The 18325-nt window shown below is 53.0% G+C and overlaps 5 protein-coding genes across 5 annotated transcripts; 4 read left to right on the forward strand and 1 right to left on the reverse strand.

The window, feature by feature from the left end:
• Positions 1-2573: 2573 nt before the first annotated feature.
• On the forward strand, positions 2574-6031 carry CEL3A (glycoside hydrolase 3; the record flags this gene model as incomplete). The annotated part of the gene is made up of 2 exons (XM_062877218.1): positions 2574-5566; positions 5625-6031. The coding sequence occupies exons 1-2, from the start codon at positions 3772-3774 to the stop codon at positions 6029-6031; spliced, it is 2202 nt and encodes a 733-aa protein (XP_062732942.1). The 5' UTR covers positions 2574-3771.
• A 1391-nt stretch (positions 6032-7422) lies between these two features.
• QC761_0047760 (uncharacterized protein) lies at positions 7423-8803 on the forward strand (the record flags this gene model as incomplete). The annotated part of the gene is made up of 2 exons (XM_062872428.1): positions 7423-7687; positions 7743-8803. The coding sequence occupies 2 exons, from the start codon at positions 7423-7425 to the stop codon at positions 8801-8803; spliced, it is 1326 nt and encodes a 441-aa protein (XP_062732943.1).
• A 385-nt stretch (positions 8804-9188) lies between these two features.
• On the forward strand, positions 9189-9918 carry QC761_300610 (uncharacterized protein; the record flags this gene model as incomplete). Its single annotated transcript, XM_062877219.1, has 2 exons — positions 9189-9667; positions 9735-9918. 2 exons carry the CDS (start codon positions 9189-9191, stop codon positions 9916-9918), a joined length of 663 nt encoding a protein of 220 aa, XP_062732944.1.
• A 2653-nt stretch (positions 9919-12571) lies between these two features.
• HET-S (Heterokaryon incompatibility protein S) lies at positions 12572-13450 on the reverse strand (the record flags this gene model as incomplete). The annotated part of the gene is made up of 1 exon (XM_062877220.1): positions 12572-13450. One exon carries the CDS (start codon positions 13448-13450, stop codon positions 12572-12574), a length of 879 nt encoding a protein of 292 aa, XP_062732945.1.
• A 392-nt stretch (positions 13451-13842) lies between these two features.
• NWD2 (NACHT and WD40-domain containing NOD-like receptor 2) lies at positions 13843-16024 on the forward strand (the record flags this gene model as incomplete). The annotated part of the gene is given in 6 exon segments (XM_062877221.1): positions 13843-14027; positions 14036-14087; positions 14119-14283; positions 14333-14737; positions 14786-15472; positions 15523-16024. Coding segments are annotated over 6 exon segments (1947 nt in total). The 3' UTR covers positions 15976-16024.
• Between the last annotated feature and the right edge of the window lie 2301 nt (positions 16025-18325).

An 18325-nucleotide genomic window follows, 5' to 3' on the forward strand; every position in this document is an offset into this window, starting at 1 on the left:
GGCAGCATTTGGCTCGCGGCAGAGAACTTTGGATGTAATCTCTCGAACCATCTTTTACTCAGCTAATTACTCCATCTTCTTGCCTCAAAGCCATATCTCCATCTCCACCATGCGTCCCCTCAACCTCACCATCTCCCTCCTCTCCCTAGGAACAGCAGCAACAGACACCTTACTCGAATCATGCCGTGACTGTCCCCTCAAGTCCAACAAAAAGAACATTCTTGAATACGGCAGCTGCCAAATGCGAAATGGCAAATGAAACCGCGGTTCAACGCTGAACCCCGGAAAATGCTACATCAATTCATGGGGATTACTCAAATTCCAGAAGGAGTTCATATTTTCCCATCCACCCCCCCTTCCTTTCTCAAATTTCTTGTGCTAACAGAGACACCCTTATTTTTCTGATTGCAGCGGGGAATATCATCTCTCCTGTGATATTTCTAACCCCGGGTTCAAAATCACCGCCGCCGTCACCGCCGAAGCGTGGCTTCCTTGCCCCGATGACGAGGGCGGTCGGATTGCTTCGAATGTTCTCCTGCTTCAGTCAGCTAGCCTTATTGATATTCTCCTCAAAGTCATGGCTGACAGTGGCTAGATCAACATGTTCATAATGTTATGTGCGTTCTCTGTTGCAACAACTTGTAGGATGAGCGTGGCGGAAAATGGGGGCTTCGGTCCGATGTCAAAAAACTCAGTTGAACAAAGAGTCCATCGTTGAGATGGACCGATGGTATGTGTGGGCCGCTATAGTTGAAGGTATTGGAAGAGATGTTGGTGCGCACACCAGATGGGCCCTGTTGATACATGTTTAGGTAGTTGAACAGCCTTATCATTACAGTACATCGAGCTAAGCTTTCTTGGTTGATATATTTCATCAACCGACCATGACACATATTGCCCTCCCACAAATATTATCCCGGAAAAAGCTGTCTCGACGCGACCATACCACAGAAAGAGCTCCCGCCCAACCCCTTGGGCGACAACTTCGGCCAAGACGCGGGAACTTTCAAAAGAAGGTTTAACATCAGGTGGCCAGTTGTCCTGAAAGATTCAGCCTGGAAGGTCCCGCCGAGATTACAATACGCCATCAAAGGCTCTGCATTCGTCGTCGAGACGCGGTGCTTGAGGGTGGGATTCCCAGGGCGACAAAGCTTCTTTCCAACCGAACTGAGCACGGGTGGGGTCGAGCACAAGCTGTCTGGCCGGAGACAGGGTGAGACATAGGACATTGTGGCCAGGCATCCCGCTGAACTTGACGCGGTCTGGTGTCATGCGGCAGACGGCTATGTTGATATTTTTGGGTCTGAAATGAACCTCAGGTCCATAAAGTGTTCCCAAACTTCCTCGTAGAGCTTGAAGACGCGGCTGATTTGTCTGTGCTTAGGCCAGAGTTGAGCTTGGCATGTCCAGTCGCAATAGAGTGTTCTGATGGTCTCGTGGCTGCAGTTGTCACCGTTCTTGATGAGACATGGATAGCACCGCATGGTAGCGCCCTGCTTGCCGCATGCTGCGCAGCTGTCTCCCAAGAGTCTCTCAGGCAGAAGGCTGTGATCGGTTTCCGGGCCTGTTACGGGGGGCTGGTTGGGCAAAGAATCTTCCTTCCGACAGCATGTGATCCAAAGGCAGAAGCGAAGGGCCTTGGCTTTGTTGCTCAGATCGTCGGGAGAAGGGGGACATTTGAGCGCCAGGAGCGCTACCTGCTGGAGAATCCAGAGCGGCTTCGACTCATTCACCTCGCCGTTTCCACGCGCCTCATTTCTGAGCGCCTCCCAATGCCCCATCAAGCTTCCAAAAAGGAATAACTGCGTCTCTCTGTCGGAACCTGCGTCTCTCTGTCGGAACCTGCGTCTCTCTGTCGGAACCTGCGTCTCTCTGTCGGAACATGGTTTGTTTAGTATTTGCACGGCGTATCGCGAGCCGACGTACTGGATTTTCGACCAGAACTCTTTGTATCCGACCCTCACGTAGTCGTCATATGTGGGGAGGTTTTCAAAGAAGTTGTCGACTGGGTCGCCGGTGATGTCGAGTCACTTGATCGCGTCAAGCAGAGTTTGGTCGCTGGAGATGTTGGATCGCGCAGGATGTCGTGAAGCAGATTTTGGCCGCCAGAGCTGACCATTTTTGCAGAAGCCGGGTAGATTGAAAGGCGGATAAGTCGAAGTGATGCTGAGAAGGAGGAAGACAGGCAGTATTGTAGAGGGTTCAACTGGCAACGGGGTCTGTCGAAAGAAGTTTGACGACGGGATTGAGGCAGGAAAAGGAGTATCACGGAGTCGATGGGGTAAACAAGCAGAAAATTCTTCGAAGCCAGTCTCTGCAATCTGAAAGAGAGAGCGAAGGTGCATACGGTCACCGTACCTTGATAAAAATGAAAAAACAACCCCTCTGAATGGCTGACAAGGTCATTTCACACAGTTGAGAACAGCAAGAAAAGCGTTTATTGAAGAGGCATATCTATCAGACCTGAATCTCCTCAGGGGTCTCGTTTGAATCTCGCTCTTTTGTGGAGGATCGATTGATGTCTCCTATCATCTCTTTGAAGCCCATCGACCACCCTGTAAGGCCTCTCACCAGTTTTGAAGTGACGGCTTCAACGAGGGTCAAATCTTTGTAAGTCTAGACTTTCTCTACAATCTACACCTTTTGAGAAGCAGAGCATGTCAACTGTTAACAGGCAACGGTCATGTTATCACCCTTCCTGCCCGGATCTCATGGTAAGTTATGTCTGACACCTGACCTGACATAGACTTTGAACTGATGCTAGAAAGCTCTACTTTATTTCACTTTTCACTTCTCAATATCGACCACTCAAGATCCCGGCGCCTGTCGTTGGACACATGATCCGAACACGCTAACAGAGATGCATGGTATTTTACTCGGGGTCTGCTAAGGCTCGCTTGGGTCACACAGCGCAGCTTCCGCTTGCCCAAAACAATGACCGATGCAGCCCAGGTCCAATCACACAACACACTTATAAACAACACCGCGCATTGCATTTCGAGTTGCGTCACGGAGCATAGAATTCGACTTTACATCCCTGGGTACGAGAACCACAGGCGAACAACATGACGAACTCCCTCATGCAGTACCATGACCAGCCACGCCCTCTCCCCTCGCAGGGCGATTATTGCAACGAAAACCCCATCACTCAAGTCTTGCTTTGCGGGGATGCCATGGCGGGAATTGTCGTATTGGCTTAATTAACCATGCCTGGCAAAGCGGCCCGGCTATGACATCGTCACAGCAGCCACAGCCGCTTCGGAACCACGTCTCCTCTGCCCGCCCTCGAGTGCCGATCGTCCAATATATCGACCGTCTGCACCCCAGGTTGAGTCATTTATCCCACACTCTCGCGAAAAGGTTTTCCCACCTCCCATTTGCTCGCATGCTGACGTCCCCTCCCGCCGCGGACCTCGTTCCTGCTTTGGACCGCCGACGAGATCTGGTGATATATTGCATCTGTGGGGCCGCGGCCATCTGACGACGATTAAATGTCGCCTCGTTCCGACTGGGCGGGTCTGGGCATCACTCCTCGGAGCCGTGTCTCTACGCCAGAATGTCGTATAAGGACGAGGAACCGGCCGGGTGAGGTGCTGTGGTGGTCTGTCGTACGGCAGGTGCTGTGAGGGAATCTGGAGAACAACTTTGTTCCTCTTTGACCATTCTCCGACTGGAGGTGTGACATCGGACGAATCACATTTTCCCCCTCGAGTTCAAGAAGCTGAGACGTCCCGAGTGCTCTGCCGGTCTTTCAGCAATCAACATCTCGCCATGGCTCTTCAAACCTTCTTCCTGCTGGCGGCAGCCATGCTGGCCAACGCAGAGACAACAGGCGAAAAGGTCTCTCGGCAAGCACCGTCTGGCGCTCAAGCATGGGCCGCCGCCCACTCCCAGGCTGCCGCCACTCTGGCCAGGATGTCACAGCAAGACAAGATCAACATGGTCACGGGCATTGGCTGGGACAGAGGGCCTTGCGTGGGAAACACAGCTGCCATCAGCTCCATCAACTATCCTCAAATCTGTCTTCAGGATGGACCATTGGGCATTCGCTTCGGCACTGGTACCACCGCCTTCACACCTGGCGTCCAAGCTGCTTCGACATGGGACGTTGATCTGATCCGGCAGCGCGGTGCTTATCTGGGCGCCGAAGCCAAGGGCTGCGGCATTCACATCCTTTTGGGGCCCGTCGCCGGTGCCCTGGGCAAGATTCCCCACGGCGGTCGCAACTGGGAGGGATTTGGCGCCGACCCCTACCTTGCCGGTATTGCCATGAAGGAGACCATCGAGGGTATTCAGTCAGCAGGCGTCCAGGCCAACGCCAAGCACTACATTGCAAACGAACAAGAGCTCAACCGCGAGACCATGAGCAGCAATGTGGATGACCGCACTCAGCACGAGCTCTACCTCTGGCCCTTTGCCGACGCCGTGCACGCCAACGTCGCCAGCGTCATGTGCAGTTACAACAAGCTCAATGGCACGTGGGCTTGCGAGAATGACAAGGCTCTGAATCAGATCTTGAAGAAGGAGCTCGGTTTCCAGGGCTACGTTCTCAGCGACTGGAATGCTCAGCACAGCACTGCTCTGTCTGCTAACAGCGGTCTGGACATGACTATGCCCGGTACCGATTTCAACGGCCGCAATGTCTACTGGGGCCCTCAACTGAATAACGCTGTCAACGCCGGCCAGGTTCAGAGATCCAGACTAGACGACATGTGCAAGAGAATCTTGGCTGGCTGGTACTTGCTCGGTCAGAACCAGGGCTATCCCGCCATCAACATCAGGGCTAACGTTCAGGGCAACCACAAGGAGAACGTACGTGCTGTTGCCAGAGACGGCATCGTCTTGCTGAAGAACGATGGAATTCTGCCGCTTTCCAAGCCGAGAAAGATTGCTGTCGTGGGCTCCCACTCCGTCAACAATCCCCAGGGAATTAACGCCTGTGTTGACAAGGGCTGCAATGTTGGCACCCTTGGCATGGGCTGGGGTTCAGGCAGCGTCAACTACCCCTATCTCGTGTCCCCGTACGATGCTCTCCGGACTCGTGCTCAGGCCGATGGAACACAAATCAGCCTCCACAACACTGACAGCACCAACGGTGTGTCAAACGTTGTGTCTGACGCTGATGCTGTTGTTGTTGTCATCACTGCCGATTCTGGTGAAGGGTACATCACTGTCGAGGGCCACGCTGGCGACCGCAGCCACCTTGACCCGTGGCACAACGGCAACCAACTTGTTCAGGCTGCCGCGGCTGCCAACAAGAACGTCATCGTTGTTGTGCACAGTGTTGGCCAGATCACCCTGGAGACTATCCTCAACACCAATGGAGTCCGCGCGATTGTGTGGGCTGGTCTTCCGGGCCAAGAGAATGGCAACGCTCTTGTTGATGTTCTCTACGGCTTGGTTTCGCCATCTGGAAAGCTTCCCTACACCATTGGCAAGAGGGAGTCGGACTATGGAACAGCCGTTGTTCGTGGGGATGATAACTTCAGGGAGGGCCTTTTTGTTGACTACCGTCACTTTGACAATGCCAGGATCGAGCCGCGGTATGAGTTTGGCTTTGGTCTTTGTAAGTTCCAGCGGCGGAGTTGGGTTTGATTTCATGCTTTGCTAACCTGATAAAACAGCTTACACCAATTTCACCTTCTCCGACATCAAGATTACTTCCAATGTCAAGCCGGGGCCCGCTACTGGCCAGACCATTCCCGGCGGACCTGCCGACCTGTGGGAGGACGTTGCGACAGTCACTGCAACCATCACCAACTCGGGTGCTGTCGAGGGCGCTGAGGTTGCCCAGCTTTACATCGGCCTGCCGTCCTCGGCTCCTGCCTCTCCCCCGAAGCAGCTGCGTGGATTTTCCAAGCTGAAGCTGGCCCCGGGTGCCAGCGGCACTGCCACATTCAACCTCAGACGCAGAGATCTCAGCTATTGGGATACCCGCCTCCAAAACTGGGTCGTGCCCAGCGGCAACTTTGTCGTCAGCGTCGGGGCCAGCTCGAGAGATATCCGCTTGACGGGCACCATCACGGCGTAGGGAGGGTAGAACAGGAAGGCCCAAAAAGGTGCCATGACTTTCAAAAGTGTTGGCAGAGTTGCATATGTTTGGTAATGTACTTACGGCCATGCGATGGTGGATACCAAAAGAAGATTACATTCAACTATCATCAGCATGTGATGTCATGGAAAAGGCGTGTGGGGGCCGCTATCAATTCAAGCTTCCCCGTAGAGCTTGGGAAGGTTTCTTGTCTTGTTTAGACTTTCGCGCCGCTCCCCCACCTTCTACTCTTGTTCCTGTCCATCATCACTAGAGGAAGGGCAGCGGGGGTGTCGATGATGCAATCGCACAAGGGCCCGGCGCTAGGATGTTGGTCAACGTTGTGAAGTTGACGTTTGAATTAGACTGACACATTATTATCACGACATATATATGCATCACAAGTGGGTGCATGATGGGGGGTTGTGACAAAAAGGGTAGGTGGTCTCGATTCGAAAGTGTCCAGCAGGAATGGGAACTGAGATATCTCTCGGCTTCTCGGCACAGTTGTTCTTACCCGGTTCTGTGCCTGTTCTAGCGCTTGTGCTACAGAGTCACATGGCGGGCTAGATGGTGGCTTGCAGGTGAGGGTGGTAGTCGTGCATACTGATATCGTCGATAGTCGAGATATATTTGTTGAACCGCCCTGGCAGCTGATAACCTCACCAGCAACCAAGATTATTGTTCAACGGACAGCTTCACGAAACCTTTGTCATCCAGTTATCGTACCATTCGATTGCCGGAGCCAGAGATCCATGATAGCAATGGCGAAAATATCTAACCAGCATCACCGGATGGCATCGCGGGATTTAGCGACCGTTCACAACAATAGGTACAAACAATAAGGTCCGGTTGGCTACAGCAATGCAACCTTAATTCAAGCTGAGACTAGCAGAGGTGCTTTGTCGTGTTGTTGGTTGACCTTCCTATTACGGGAGGAGGTCTCACTACCGAGAGGATCGCCACCGAGATGCCAAGACTCAAATGCCGCCCACCCAGATGTGGAAGTGCTTGTGGGGGATAGGGGGAATCGGATGGCGGGTGCGATTGGGGAAGGTAGCTGGATGGGAGGTGGCATCGCGTCGGTACCCTGCCTTGGCGATCCGATGAGCCTCCTACCTACCTTGGTGTGATCCGTGAACGTCGCGAGTGGATTGGCCAGGGCCTTTGATGATGCTTGGACATCTGCTTGCTTTCACGGCGGTTGGGGGGATACTATCGCTGTGATATCGCGCATGAGGGCTGACCCTCGCACCATGGTGAAGGTTGAATGGCTGACGAGTATAGAAAGGGCGTTGATCCCCGGGTCTTTTGGTGAGAGTTCCCGTTGATCTTCAGTCCCGACGTCAACAACACCGCCGGTACCCAAATCCCCGGATACCTCAGTCACGATGAAGACCTCCGCCACTCTCCTCATGGCCATGTCGGCCTTGGTCGCCGCCGAGCCCATGTCGGTGCTGCGCCAGAAGAAGCTCGACCTCTGGTCCGCCCAGAGCGAGGCCGGTGTCTTCGACATCAACCGCTACGCTTCCCAGGCCGCCACCTCTTGCGTCAACGGCAAGGCTGGCGAGTACCAGTGCAAGAACGTTGACCTGGTCTCGTTCTTGCGCCACCAGGACATGGGCTCCAGCACCCGCCGCGGTAACGACGTCTGGGGTATGCATTCCTCCCAAGACCGTCTTTCGTGAAAGACTGTGCTAACAACTTTCAGGATGGACTCACGCCGCCTCAGGCCGTGAGTTCGGCGCTGTTGGCCAGACTGACGGTACCGCTTTCGTCGAGATCAAGGCTGACGGCTCTCTCGTCTACCTTGGCCGTCTCCCCACCCAGACCACGTCGTCTTCGTGGCGTGACATGAAGGTCATCGGCAACCATGTCTACATTGGTGCCGAGTCCAGCAACCACGGTCTTCAGGTCTTTGACTTGACCAAGCTCCTCACCATCACCACCCCCCGCACCTTCAGCATCACCTCCGACCTCAAGGCCCGCTTCACCGGCTTCGGCAACAGCCACAACATCGTCGCCCACGAGGAGAAGAACATGATCTACGCTGTCGGCACCGGCACTGCCGCCGGCTGCCGCGGAGGTCTCTTCATGGTCAACGTGACCAACCCCGCCGCTCCCACCTCGGCCGGCTGCATGTCGGCTGGCGGCTACGTCCACGACGCCCAGTGCGTGGTCTACAAGGGTCCCGACACCCGCTACACCAACAAGGAGATCTGCTTCAACTTCAACGAGGACACCCTCGACATTGTTGACGTGACCAACAAGCGCAGCCCAGTCACGCTCTCCAGCACGGGGTACACCGGTTCCTCGTACACGCACCAGGGCTGGCTCGCCGACGCCGGCATGCGCTACCTCCTCCTCGATGACGAGCTGGATGAGCAGAACCGCAAAGGTCCTGCCGCCAACCAAAAGACTACCACCTACATTGTCGACATCTCCAGCCTGACTGCCCCCAAGTTCACCGGCACCTACCAGAGCCCCGCCACCGCCATCGACCACAACCAGTACGTTCACAACGGCCTCAGCTACCAGGCCAACTACGGCTCTGGTCTCCGCATCGTTGATGTCCGCAGCGTTACCACCGATCCTACTGGCAAGAGCTTCAAGGAGGTTGGCTTCTTTGACTGCTACCCCGAGGATGACTCTGTTGGTGGCCGCGCCGAGTTCACCGGTACCTGGTCTGTGTACCCTTACTTCAAGAGCGGCCACATCCTTCTCAACTCGATCGAGAGGGGTGTCTTCGTGCTCAAGTACACCGGCGCTTGAACGACTGGGATGGAAATGAAGAGAGAAGGGTTGGGAGTAACGGGGAAATTTTGCTGTACATAGCTTCTGAGATGAATGAACATGCCTCTTGATCAAACTTGCGAGATCTGACAAGTTGGGACGTGCAAACGGGGTGACAGCTGATTCAGGGGCTGAGACAGTGCGCAAGATCGGTTCCGATGACAGGAACACTGTGCCCATTATTATGTCATCGCCAACGTGACCAAACCCTCCTCGTCAGCAAAGTGGGCATACATGTGTTCCCCCAGACCCGTCGGGTGCCCCCGCGTTTTCCAACACTTACTTGTAGCCAAGACCACCCCAGACATCATCGTGCAGCTTCCCCCTTCTCAGCATCGAAACTTTGATTTCTCTACCAAACAAAATGTCAGCTCAGGACTACTACAATTCGTATCAGGGCGGTGGTGGTGGCGGCGGTCAGCAACAGCAGCAGCAACAGGGCTATGGGTATAGCAACTCTGGCCAGCAAACGTACGACGGTCAGCAGCAGGGTCAGGGGTATCAGCAGCAGCAGCAGTATTACCCCCCGCCTGGGCAGCCACACCCGCCAGGGCAGTATGGACAGCAGCAATATGGCCAACACCAGGGACAGCATGGTCAACACCAGCAACCCCCGCCCTACCACCAAAACCAAGACCCGGTAGCCCACCAAGAGCAGCAGCAGCAAGGAGGTAAAGATCGCGCCGGGCTTGGAAGTGCTCTGCTCGGCGCGGCAGCCGGCGCTTTGCTTGGGCACTCGGCCGGAGGGGGAGGCAGCGGAGGCGGATCACTGGCTACGGCCGCGGCCGGGGTTCTTGGAGGGGCTTTTGCGGGGAATAAGCTGGAGGGGGTGATTGTGGATAAGTAGGTTCTTGTTTTGGTTTTGTTTTTTTAGCGACCTGGGGAGGAGTTGCTGACTCGACTGAAATAGACTTGACAAGCCGAAGAAGGAGAAGAAGGACAAGGACAAGCACAAGGAGGGGAAGAAGGAGAAGGATAAGGAGGGGAAGAAGGAGAAGAAGGAAAAGAAGGAGAAGAAGCACAAAAAGGAGAAGAAGAGTAAGAAGGGGAGTGGGTCTGATTCGGACTCGTCGGATAGCTCTGATTCTGACTGAGGGGGTTGGGAATGGGGGTGTTGATGTCTTGTCCCTATTGAAAACCTAGCATGCGTTTCTTGCACAGTTATCGGAAGTATCATGTTGCCACAATCATCAGCTCCATGTTGGCGGTCTATGATGAAACAACGGTTATGAAGTCTGCGCCAAGAATCTCCAGAGGGAATGATCCAACTCATAGCTACCTTGGATGTAAATGCGATATGCAACTTTCCCAACCCTCCAGGCACAACCACGCTGCACATACTACCTAAGAGTTACCTTGAGATTTCAATTTCAACCCAAACCTCCACAACCAACCACCGAACCCAAGCACCCCTCCCCAATTTTCTCACAAAAGTCGTCACAAAGCATGCAAAGCCAGCGGAATAGACACAACCCTCCATTCACCGCCCGCGTCCTAACCTGTCACCTGCCACCCCACCGGCTCACGCTCCTCCTGCGGCCGCGGTGAGGGAGTCGGCGGTCTAGAAGCAGCGAGCCACCGAACGGGCGACCTTCCAGATCTTTGCAGCGCTCGGCATCACAGAACTCCTTGGCCAAACCGAAATCGACAGCGTAAAGTATGTTCCCGTGCCTGATCTGCTGCCTAACTTTGGAACCCAGCTTCTATGGAGACAGATGAAACCAGTTGGCTCATAATAGCTAATGCCGACAGGGGGCTGTAATCTTTGGCCGCTGAGCTGGAAGCCATATCACAAAAGACTCTCATCCATATCCGGGGGAGCCACGGTCACCCACGGAAGCCTTACCTAGACAACTCATATTCACATCAGGGCTGTCACATCTAGGGGGAACCGCATCCAGGAGACAGTGCCCAGGGGAACTAGGTCCAGGGAAGCCGGATCCAGGGAAGCCGGATCCAGGGAAATCGCATCCAGAGAAACCGCATCCAGAGAAACCGTATCCAGAGAAACCGCATCAAGGGAGACCTTCCGAGTGTGGCCTGGAGCCAGGATCTGGGCGCGATGTGGTCCTCTTAGATTGGGCTCCATGGATTCGGCTTCCCTGGATCCGGCTTCCCTGGACCTGCTTCCCTGGACCTGGTTCCCATGGGCACTCCATCTGGGGAAATCACATACAGGGAAACCAGGTTCACGGAGACAATATTTAGCTGAACCGGATCCAGGGAAACCGGTCCAGGGAGTCCAATCTACGAGGGACTGCATCTGGGGAAACCGCGTCCGGGGAAACCGCATCCAGGATCCCGGCATCGGGCCAGGGGAAATCTGGGGAATATAGCTATATATTAAACATAACGTACTTGGTTTCTTTCGTTTTCCATATCCGTTATCTACCCACACAATTCAGACTACAGCATGTCGCCCAACCCCATTTCAAAATATGCAAGCGCCTTCGTTCCAGATTGACCTGGTCGCACGGGCCCTTATTGCTGGTGATGCGGTGCAACGCTTTGCAGAAAAGTGTGAGGCAATACACAAGGATATGGTACTGCTCCTAGACAAGACAACTCTACCAGACAATGCCACATCGACAGACAGCCGTGTGGCGGGCGCCATTAGGGCATTGGACAATATGTTTAAATCCCCGGAGAATAACGTTGTCTTGAGGCTTGCCTACGTTCAGCTAGCTCGAATGCTGGGCGTTCTCAAAGACAAGATGAAACACGATCGGGCGCAAGGGCGAGTTGTTGGCAAACGCAGTCGACGCGATGCCACTGTTGCCATTGGTATTTATCTTAGTGGCACAGGAAGAACAAATAGAGAGGAAATACGGGAGCTTTACACGCCTGGGAAACCGCTGGGATATCCTTGCTGGAGAGTACCCGCTCTTGCTAACTACATTTACAGATGTGGCTGAACAGGTAATGTATGTTCTATCCCTCCCTTTTCTATCTACTTCGTTTCACTTACTTCAAAAAACAGCAAATCTCGTATTCGAAACGGTGATATTAAAGCACTGGCCGACGAGGTTGCTCGAGTCTGCCCCACTGCATTGATCGTGGCCTCAGATTATGTGGCGAAGGATGCCGAGCTAGCCCTCAGATCGGGCCGAGCATATGATCAAGAGCGAGCAAGCGAAGCGTTAGCGCAGGTGAAGAAGATGCTGACTTGACTAGAGGTTGAGTACCGAACCTGTATCATAGTAATATTCATAGAGACATATCTCTCTGTACTACAATAAAATTCAGGTTGAGCTTCCGCCTTTAGTCCCTTGAGGAACGAAGAGACGAAAGGCCTTCGCCTTGAGGAACGAAAGGCTCCTAGAGGACGCGCGAAGAAGGGGGAGCCCAAAAAACCCTACAGACCCGCAAACACTTGACTTTTTTTGGGTCACATGCACACGCGATATGTGCGTTTCGAGGACGTCCTTTCGTGTCGTGTGTGTGCCGTGTAAGCCAGTCACAACGCCTGTTGTTCTGTTTCTGCCGCTCAGACCGCAGACTTTGAACACTGGAAAGTATTTCATATATGTCGCACAACTGCTCTCTTTTTCTTTTTGTGTCTCAATTTCTTGGTGTCTAACCAGTCTCAGGTTTCTGCGTCCGCAACGGTCGCTTCACTCAGCTGGTCCAGCCTTTTCTCTGCAGCTGTCATATTCTCGGGCACGATATTGCCGGTGAAATCCCTCTCTCGCACCCTGGAAAGAAATATGATGCCCTTCTTCTGCTAATCCCAGGTCCACAATTTATCTACCTGCCGTTGTCATCCCAGAACCCCTTACCTCCGTACTCATTTCCAATAAGGACCCTAGACTCGCCCTTCCCCACAACCGTCTCTACCGAGTTGGTTGTCTGGTCGCTGATACGGATCTCACCATGTAGGGCTGCCGCAGTGACAACATTGCCGAGCTGGACCCTTGCACGTTCCTCTGTTCTGATATCCTTGGCGGAATTCCTTCCCACAATCGCGTCGATCTTCTGCGCAGCCGCATCAGACATAGCTGCGTCGATCCCACCCGCCGCATCCTTGAGTATTGTTAGGCTCGCCTCGTCCTCCACCTCTTCAATCTCGATCTCTGCCAACTTGTGACATACGGCCTCAATAGGGAAGGCCTTCTCCAGCTCATCGACAAAGCCAGCGACCTGGTCGACTATTTTCTCGAGGCTTTTTCCGTCGTACAATGCCCATGCCGTCTTTTTCGCTAGACTCGTCACTTTCTGTCTCCGAGAAACGATATCTTTCAGCCGACGATGCAGCGCTCGTCCGATCGGCGTCATATCCTTATCCTCGAACACCACCAGATCCTGCTGGTCCGCAACGAGCTCGTATCGCTTCGACGTCTTCTGGGCGGACTCGAAGAGAAGCAAGATTTCCTCGACGATCGATTGCGCTAATTGCACCGACTTATCGGTTGGCATGCTGGAGTGGAACCGTGGGTCGTCGTTGATCTTGACCGCCTCGCCCCATCGGCTCAATCGGGCTTTCGCAATGTCCAGTCGGAGCTGGCATCTCTCGTAGTCGCGCCCAAAAGGGCGACCCAGCTGGACGTACTCAAAACAGGCAACGCAGTTATTGAAGAGGCCGGCAACGCTCAAGGCGCTAGCAACGATCCCGAACGGTTCTGGCATGGCAGGTTGAGGGGAAAGCGAAGGTTGGCGTTCCTGTGTGGCTGAACGTGCCCGCTTGCTGCTGAAGGCGGGGTACACACCATCAAGCCGCCGTCCACATTGCCCCACATCCGCGTTGCCCGACCCGAAAGTTGCGCAGTTGGCAATGAACACTTCATTGCGCTGCTACTAATCAGCTCCGGTCACTCCACATTGAGACATAAGAGCACTTTCATCTCGGCAATATCTATTACGAGTCTGCACAAGCGACTTCCTCTTGCTCCCAACGCCGACGCAACCTTTGACTCTCGATCATAACGCACGAAGATGGTAGACAATCTTCGCGGCAATCGCAAGCTGGAGGCACCCTGAATCGATGCTTCAAGCAATCCAACCGCTTCGTCACTGCCACGATGGCAAATCAGGTTCGGTCAATACATGCTGAAGGGCAAGCACGCCTGCATGTCGGCAATAGTTATTACGGCTCGAGCGACTTCCTCCCGACCGCAAACGATGCAGCCTTCGACTCCCACGCGGAAGAGCATAACGCCCGATGCCACCGCGACACCCGAACCGAGCTCCTCCGTCAGATCAGAGAGTGGGCAGACAATCCTCACGGCGAGACTATCTTTTGGCTGAACGGCATGGCAGGGACAGGGTAATCCACCATTTCTCGAACCGTGGCAAAGTCGTTCGCGGACGACGGCATCCTCGGCGCGAGTTTCTTCTTCAAAAGAGAGGAAGGCGACCGTGGCAAAGCAACCTTGTTTTTCCCTACAATTGCCAGCCAGCTTGTGCGCAAAATCCCTGCCCTGGAGGCTTTTGTCAGAGAGGCTATCAATAACAACCCGGATGTTGCCAGGAAGGCACTGAGAGACCAATTCGAAAAGCTTATCCTTGCAGCCTCTGGATCGTATTCACCACGCTATAGCTGTGATCGTCGTTGACGCTCTCGATGAGTGTGACGGTGACAACGACGTGAAGGCCATCATCTCCTTACTATCACAAGCAAGGAAACTCCGCTCCCCAGGTTTGAAAATCTTCATTACCAGCCGACCTGAGCTGCCCATTCGCCTCGGCTTCAAGAACGTTACGGGAGAGTATCAGGACCTAGCACTGCATCAAATCCAGGAACCAATCGTCGAACACGATATATCTGCATTCTTGCGACACGAACTCGCGAGAATCAGGGACGACTACAACCACCAAACTCTCGAAGGCGTAGAGTTGCTGCCAAATTGGCCCGGTGAACATGCTATTCGAACTCTCACTCAGATGGCCGTCCCATTGTTTATTTTCGCTGCAACCGTATGTCGCTTCATTGAAGATCCGGCATAATCAGATCCCGCCAATCAGCTGGAGAAAGTCTTGCAGTATCAGAGGAAGGCCTACGGTTCCGAGCTCGGCAAGCTCGACGCGACATATCTCCCAGTTCTTAAGCAGATCATTACCGGACATACTAATCCGCAGAAGCTGTTAACTGCCGTCCAAGATGTGGTTGGCCCCATTGTCCTCCTCGCTCAGCCCCTTTCGGTGTTGTCGCTTGTGCAACTTCTCAACTTCTCCACTACATTCATATGTGGCAGGCTCAACTCTCTCCACTCCGTCCTAAGCATTCCCTCGAGGATAGATTCTCCTGTCAGACTCTTTCATTTGTCCTTCCGTGACTTCCTCGTCGATCCAACCAAGCGTGCTGCTGAGTTTTGGATCGACGAGACAAAATATCACAAGTCACTTGCGGACAGATGTATTCAACTGTTGGAACAACACCTCAAGAGAGATATCTGCCGTCTAGAAGTACCGGGAAAGCTGCGGTCAGAGATCGATCAGCGAACTATTGACGCCGCTCTGCCGCCCGAGACCCAGTACGCCTGTCAGTACTGGGTCCACCATTTGAAGGAGGGTAGAAGCACCGTACAGGATGGCGGCCCAGTCCACAGCTTCCTGACGAGCCATCTACTTCATTGGCTTGAAGCGCTCAGCCTCTTGGGCCGTATCTCGGAGAGTATCAGCATGGTAGACGATTTATTAACCTTTCTACATGTATGTTACGCGCCTTTAGTAACCCCGACCACACTAACATTGCCACATAGCCCACAAGTGCTACTGAGATATCTGCATTCCTCTGTGATCTGAAACGGTTTATTTTAAACAGTCAATGGATTATCGACATAGCGCCTCTTCAGATATACGCTTCAGTACTTGTGTTCAGCCCGGCCCGCAGTATAACAAGAGGCATATTTAAGCAAGAAGAACGGAAGTGGATTACTAGCGGGCCAATTGTACAAGATAGTTGGAATGCGTGGCGGCAGACGCTAGAGGGGCATAGCGATCCGGTCTCGTCAGTCGCGTTTTCGCCGGATTCGAAGTGGATTGCCTCCGGGTCAGGCGATCGCACCATTAAGATCTGGGATCTCGAAACTGGATCATGCCAGCAGACGCTACAGGGGCATGGCGGTTCGGTCTATTCGGTTGCATCTTCGCTTAACTCAACATTAATTGCATTCCGATCAGAGAAGACGTCATGGCATTGGCGATACAGATGATTGAGATCTGTCATGAATTGGCGATCCAGATGATCGAGATTCTGTCATGGAATTGGCGATCAAGATAATCGAGATCTGCAGACTGTATATCTTTCGCTAGTGTTTCGCTTGCTTCTCGAAAGAGAGAAGGGAAGCTTCAGTCTCTGTTTAATATACGATTATCATTGTTTGATGACAGTGCTTCCTACGTAGCCTCTGATTAAGAAATCTTTGATCTCGTCGTAATATAATATTCTAGAATCTTCCAAGCCTCATCTTTACCCCTGAAGTACTCTCCTTCGTCGTAAAGACTAATTGGCTCTGGAAGCTAACTGAGAGGCGTCATAAAGCAGCGGCCAATCGGAACAAACCCGAGGTCCGGCTAACCTATCTTTGACATTAGCGCGGTTCACTGACAAAGCAGGGATGGATGGATGGATGGCATTTATTATAGTGTACGCCCGGAGACACTAAGCCTAAAGGATCTATTGCACGCTAACTACATTCGGTTCATATGCTTCCGCCGTTGTCTCGTTAAATTAAAGCAGGGCACTGTTACTACAATGTACAGGGCTGTTTGAATGGGTTACGGTTTTTTTTTGGGTAGGCATCTTCGTACACGGCATTTCAGAAGACGGACACCGTTCAGGTGTCCCTACGGTGTGTGTACCGCGATTCTTCTGGATGCAGGACAGAAAGCTTAGGGTGAGTTTGATAATTGAAAGAAGTTCAAATAGAGTTTGTTCCATTTCATGTTGTATTCCCAGGTTCTCACCTGATTCCCCCACTTTCAAACCCTTGTTGATCTGCATCGCGTGCGCTACCCGGGACCCTGGCCCGGCATCCCTGAAACCTGCGGAATGTCAGCCAGTAAAAAGCAGCTGCAATCGGATTGACGAAGATTCACCACAAACAATCCAACATCTTCAAGGTATCCTATCATATAGCCTCGTTTCCTCAAGCTCTTTAGGCAAACCGCAAGCGGTTTGCGTCACTTGTAGAGGACGCGAAGGGAGGGGAAGCCCAAAAAAACCCAGACTTCCCCACCGCAGACTTTGGACGCTGGAAAGTGTTTCGTTTGTGTCGCACAACTGCTATCTTTTTCTTTTGTATCTCACGAGTCCCAGGTGACTGCATTTGCAATAGTTGCTTCGCTCAGCTTCTCCAACCTTTTCTCCGCTGCTGTCATATTCTCTGGCACAGTATTGCCGACGAAATCCCTCTCTGGTATCCTGGGCAGGAGCATGATGCCGTCCAACGTCCGACACCACGAGATGTGCATAGTGAGGACCAAGAGCTTTTGCGGGTCGGCAACCCATTCATCAAGGGCATCAATAACCAAGACGGCGACCTCCAAGTTCGGCTCCTCTAGACCAAAGCATTACCTGACAGACTTTTGGAACGACTGACATTTTACACGACTACGCCAACGTTACTTCGGTCTTCGATCTCCCTAATTGCCACTTCGAAACCGCCTCGACCCTTTTCAGATTCCTTGCTACTTGGCCCCACTAGACAGCCGAAAGAAGCAAGACCTGAAACAGCACTGGCAGTGCAGTAGCAAAATACATCCAGAAATTCTTCTGTCCTGGAGAGTAAATACCAGATATGCTGAACAGGCTGGCGACCTAAGACAGCGGCACAAACACCAGCGCGATAAAAGTCAGCCGGCTAACATTGGCAGCCCCTCGCATCGAGCGACGCGAGTCAAGCAGCGTCACCATCGTCGTTGCTACCGGGGGCATGTGCTCGATCGAGCGGTTATAATACCTTAGCTGTGACAGCACGTGCTTGATATCTCTCAGTATTAGATTCCACGGCTACTTATCCCTTTCAGAGGTTCTGGATAGGGGTTCGTCACACCCCTTTCCACTTGCCCGTTTTGACCTGTCGCACCCTAGTGTCATCTCACGCTGGTCTGAATCAAGATATTAAGGGAACTTTCTTAGCGAAGAGGTTGTCAGGGGTTTTGATCATCGCTTTTTTGGGATTTCCGGCCGGGAAGCCAAGAGTATGGATCCCCAGCAGAGGCTAGCCCTCCAAGCTGCTTATGAGGCACTGGCTACAGCTGGCTACCACCAGACCAAAGGCCAAAACAAGAAAAAAGAAGATGGAGTGTGTATGGGTGTTTGTGAGGTAGAATATCAACAAAACCTTGCTGGACAACAACCAAGTTCTTTTACCGCTGTGGGTTTGATGAGAAGCTTCATCAGTGGCCGGGTAGCCATCTCTTTGGCTGGAATGGGCCGGCAGTTACGGTTGATCCGGCTTGCTCGTCAAGCGCGGTGGCCATACATACAGCCTCCAAGGTATGTTTTGTCCGTCAATCTATGAACATGGCTGACATGGGAGATCAGGCTCTTCTGACAGG

The sequence above is a fragment of the Podospora bellae-mahoneyi genome, chromosome 3, assembly GCF_035222275.1.
Source record: "Podospora bellae-mahoneyi strain CBS 112042 chromosome 3, whole genome shotgun sequence".
NCBI classification, from domain to species: Eukaryota; Fungi; Ascomycota; class Sordariomycetes; order Sordariales; family Podosporaceae; genus Podospora; species Podospora bellae-mahoneyi.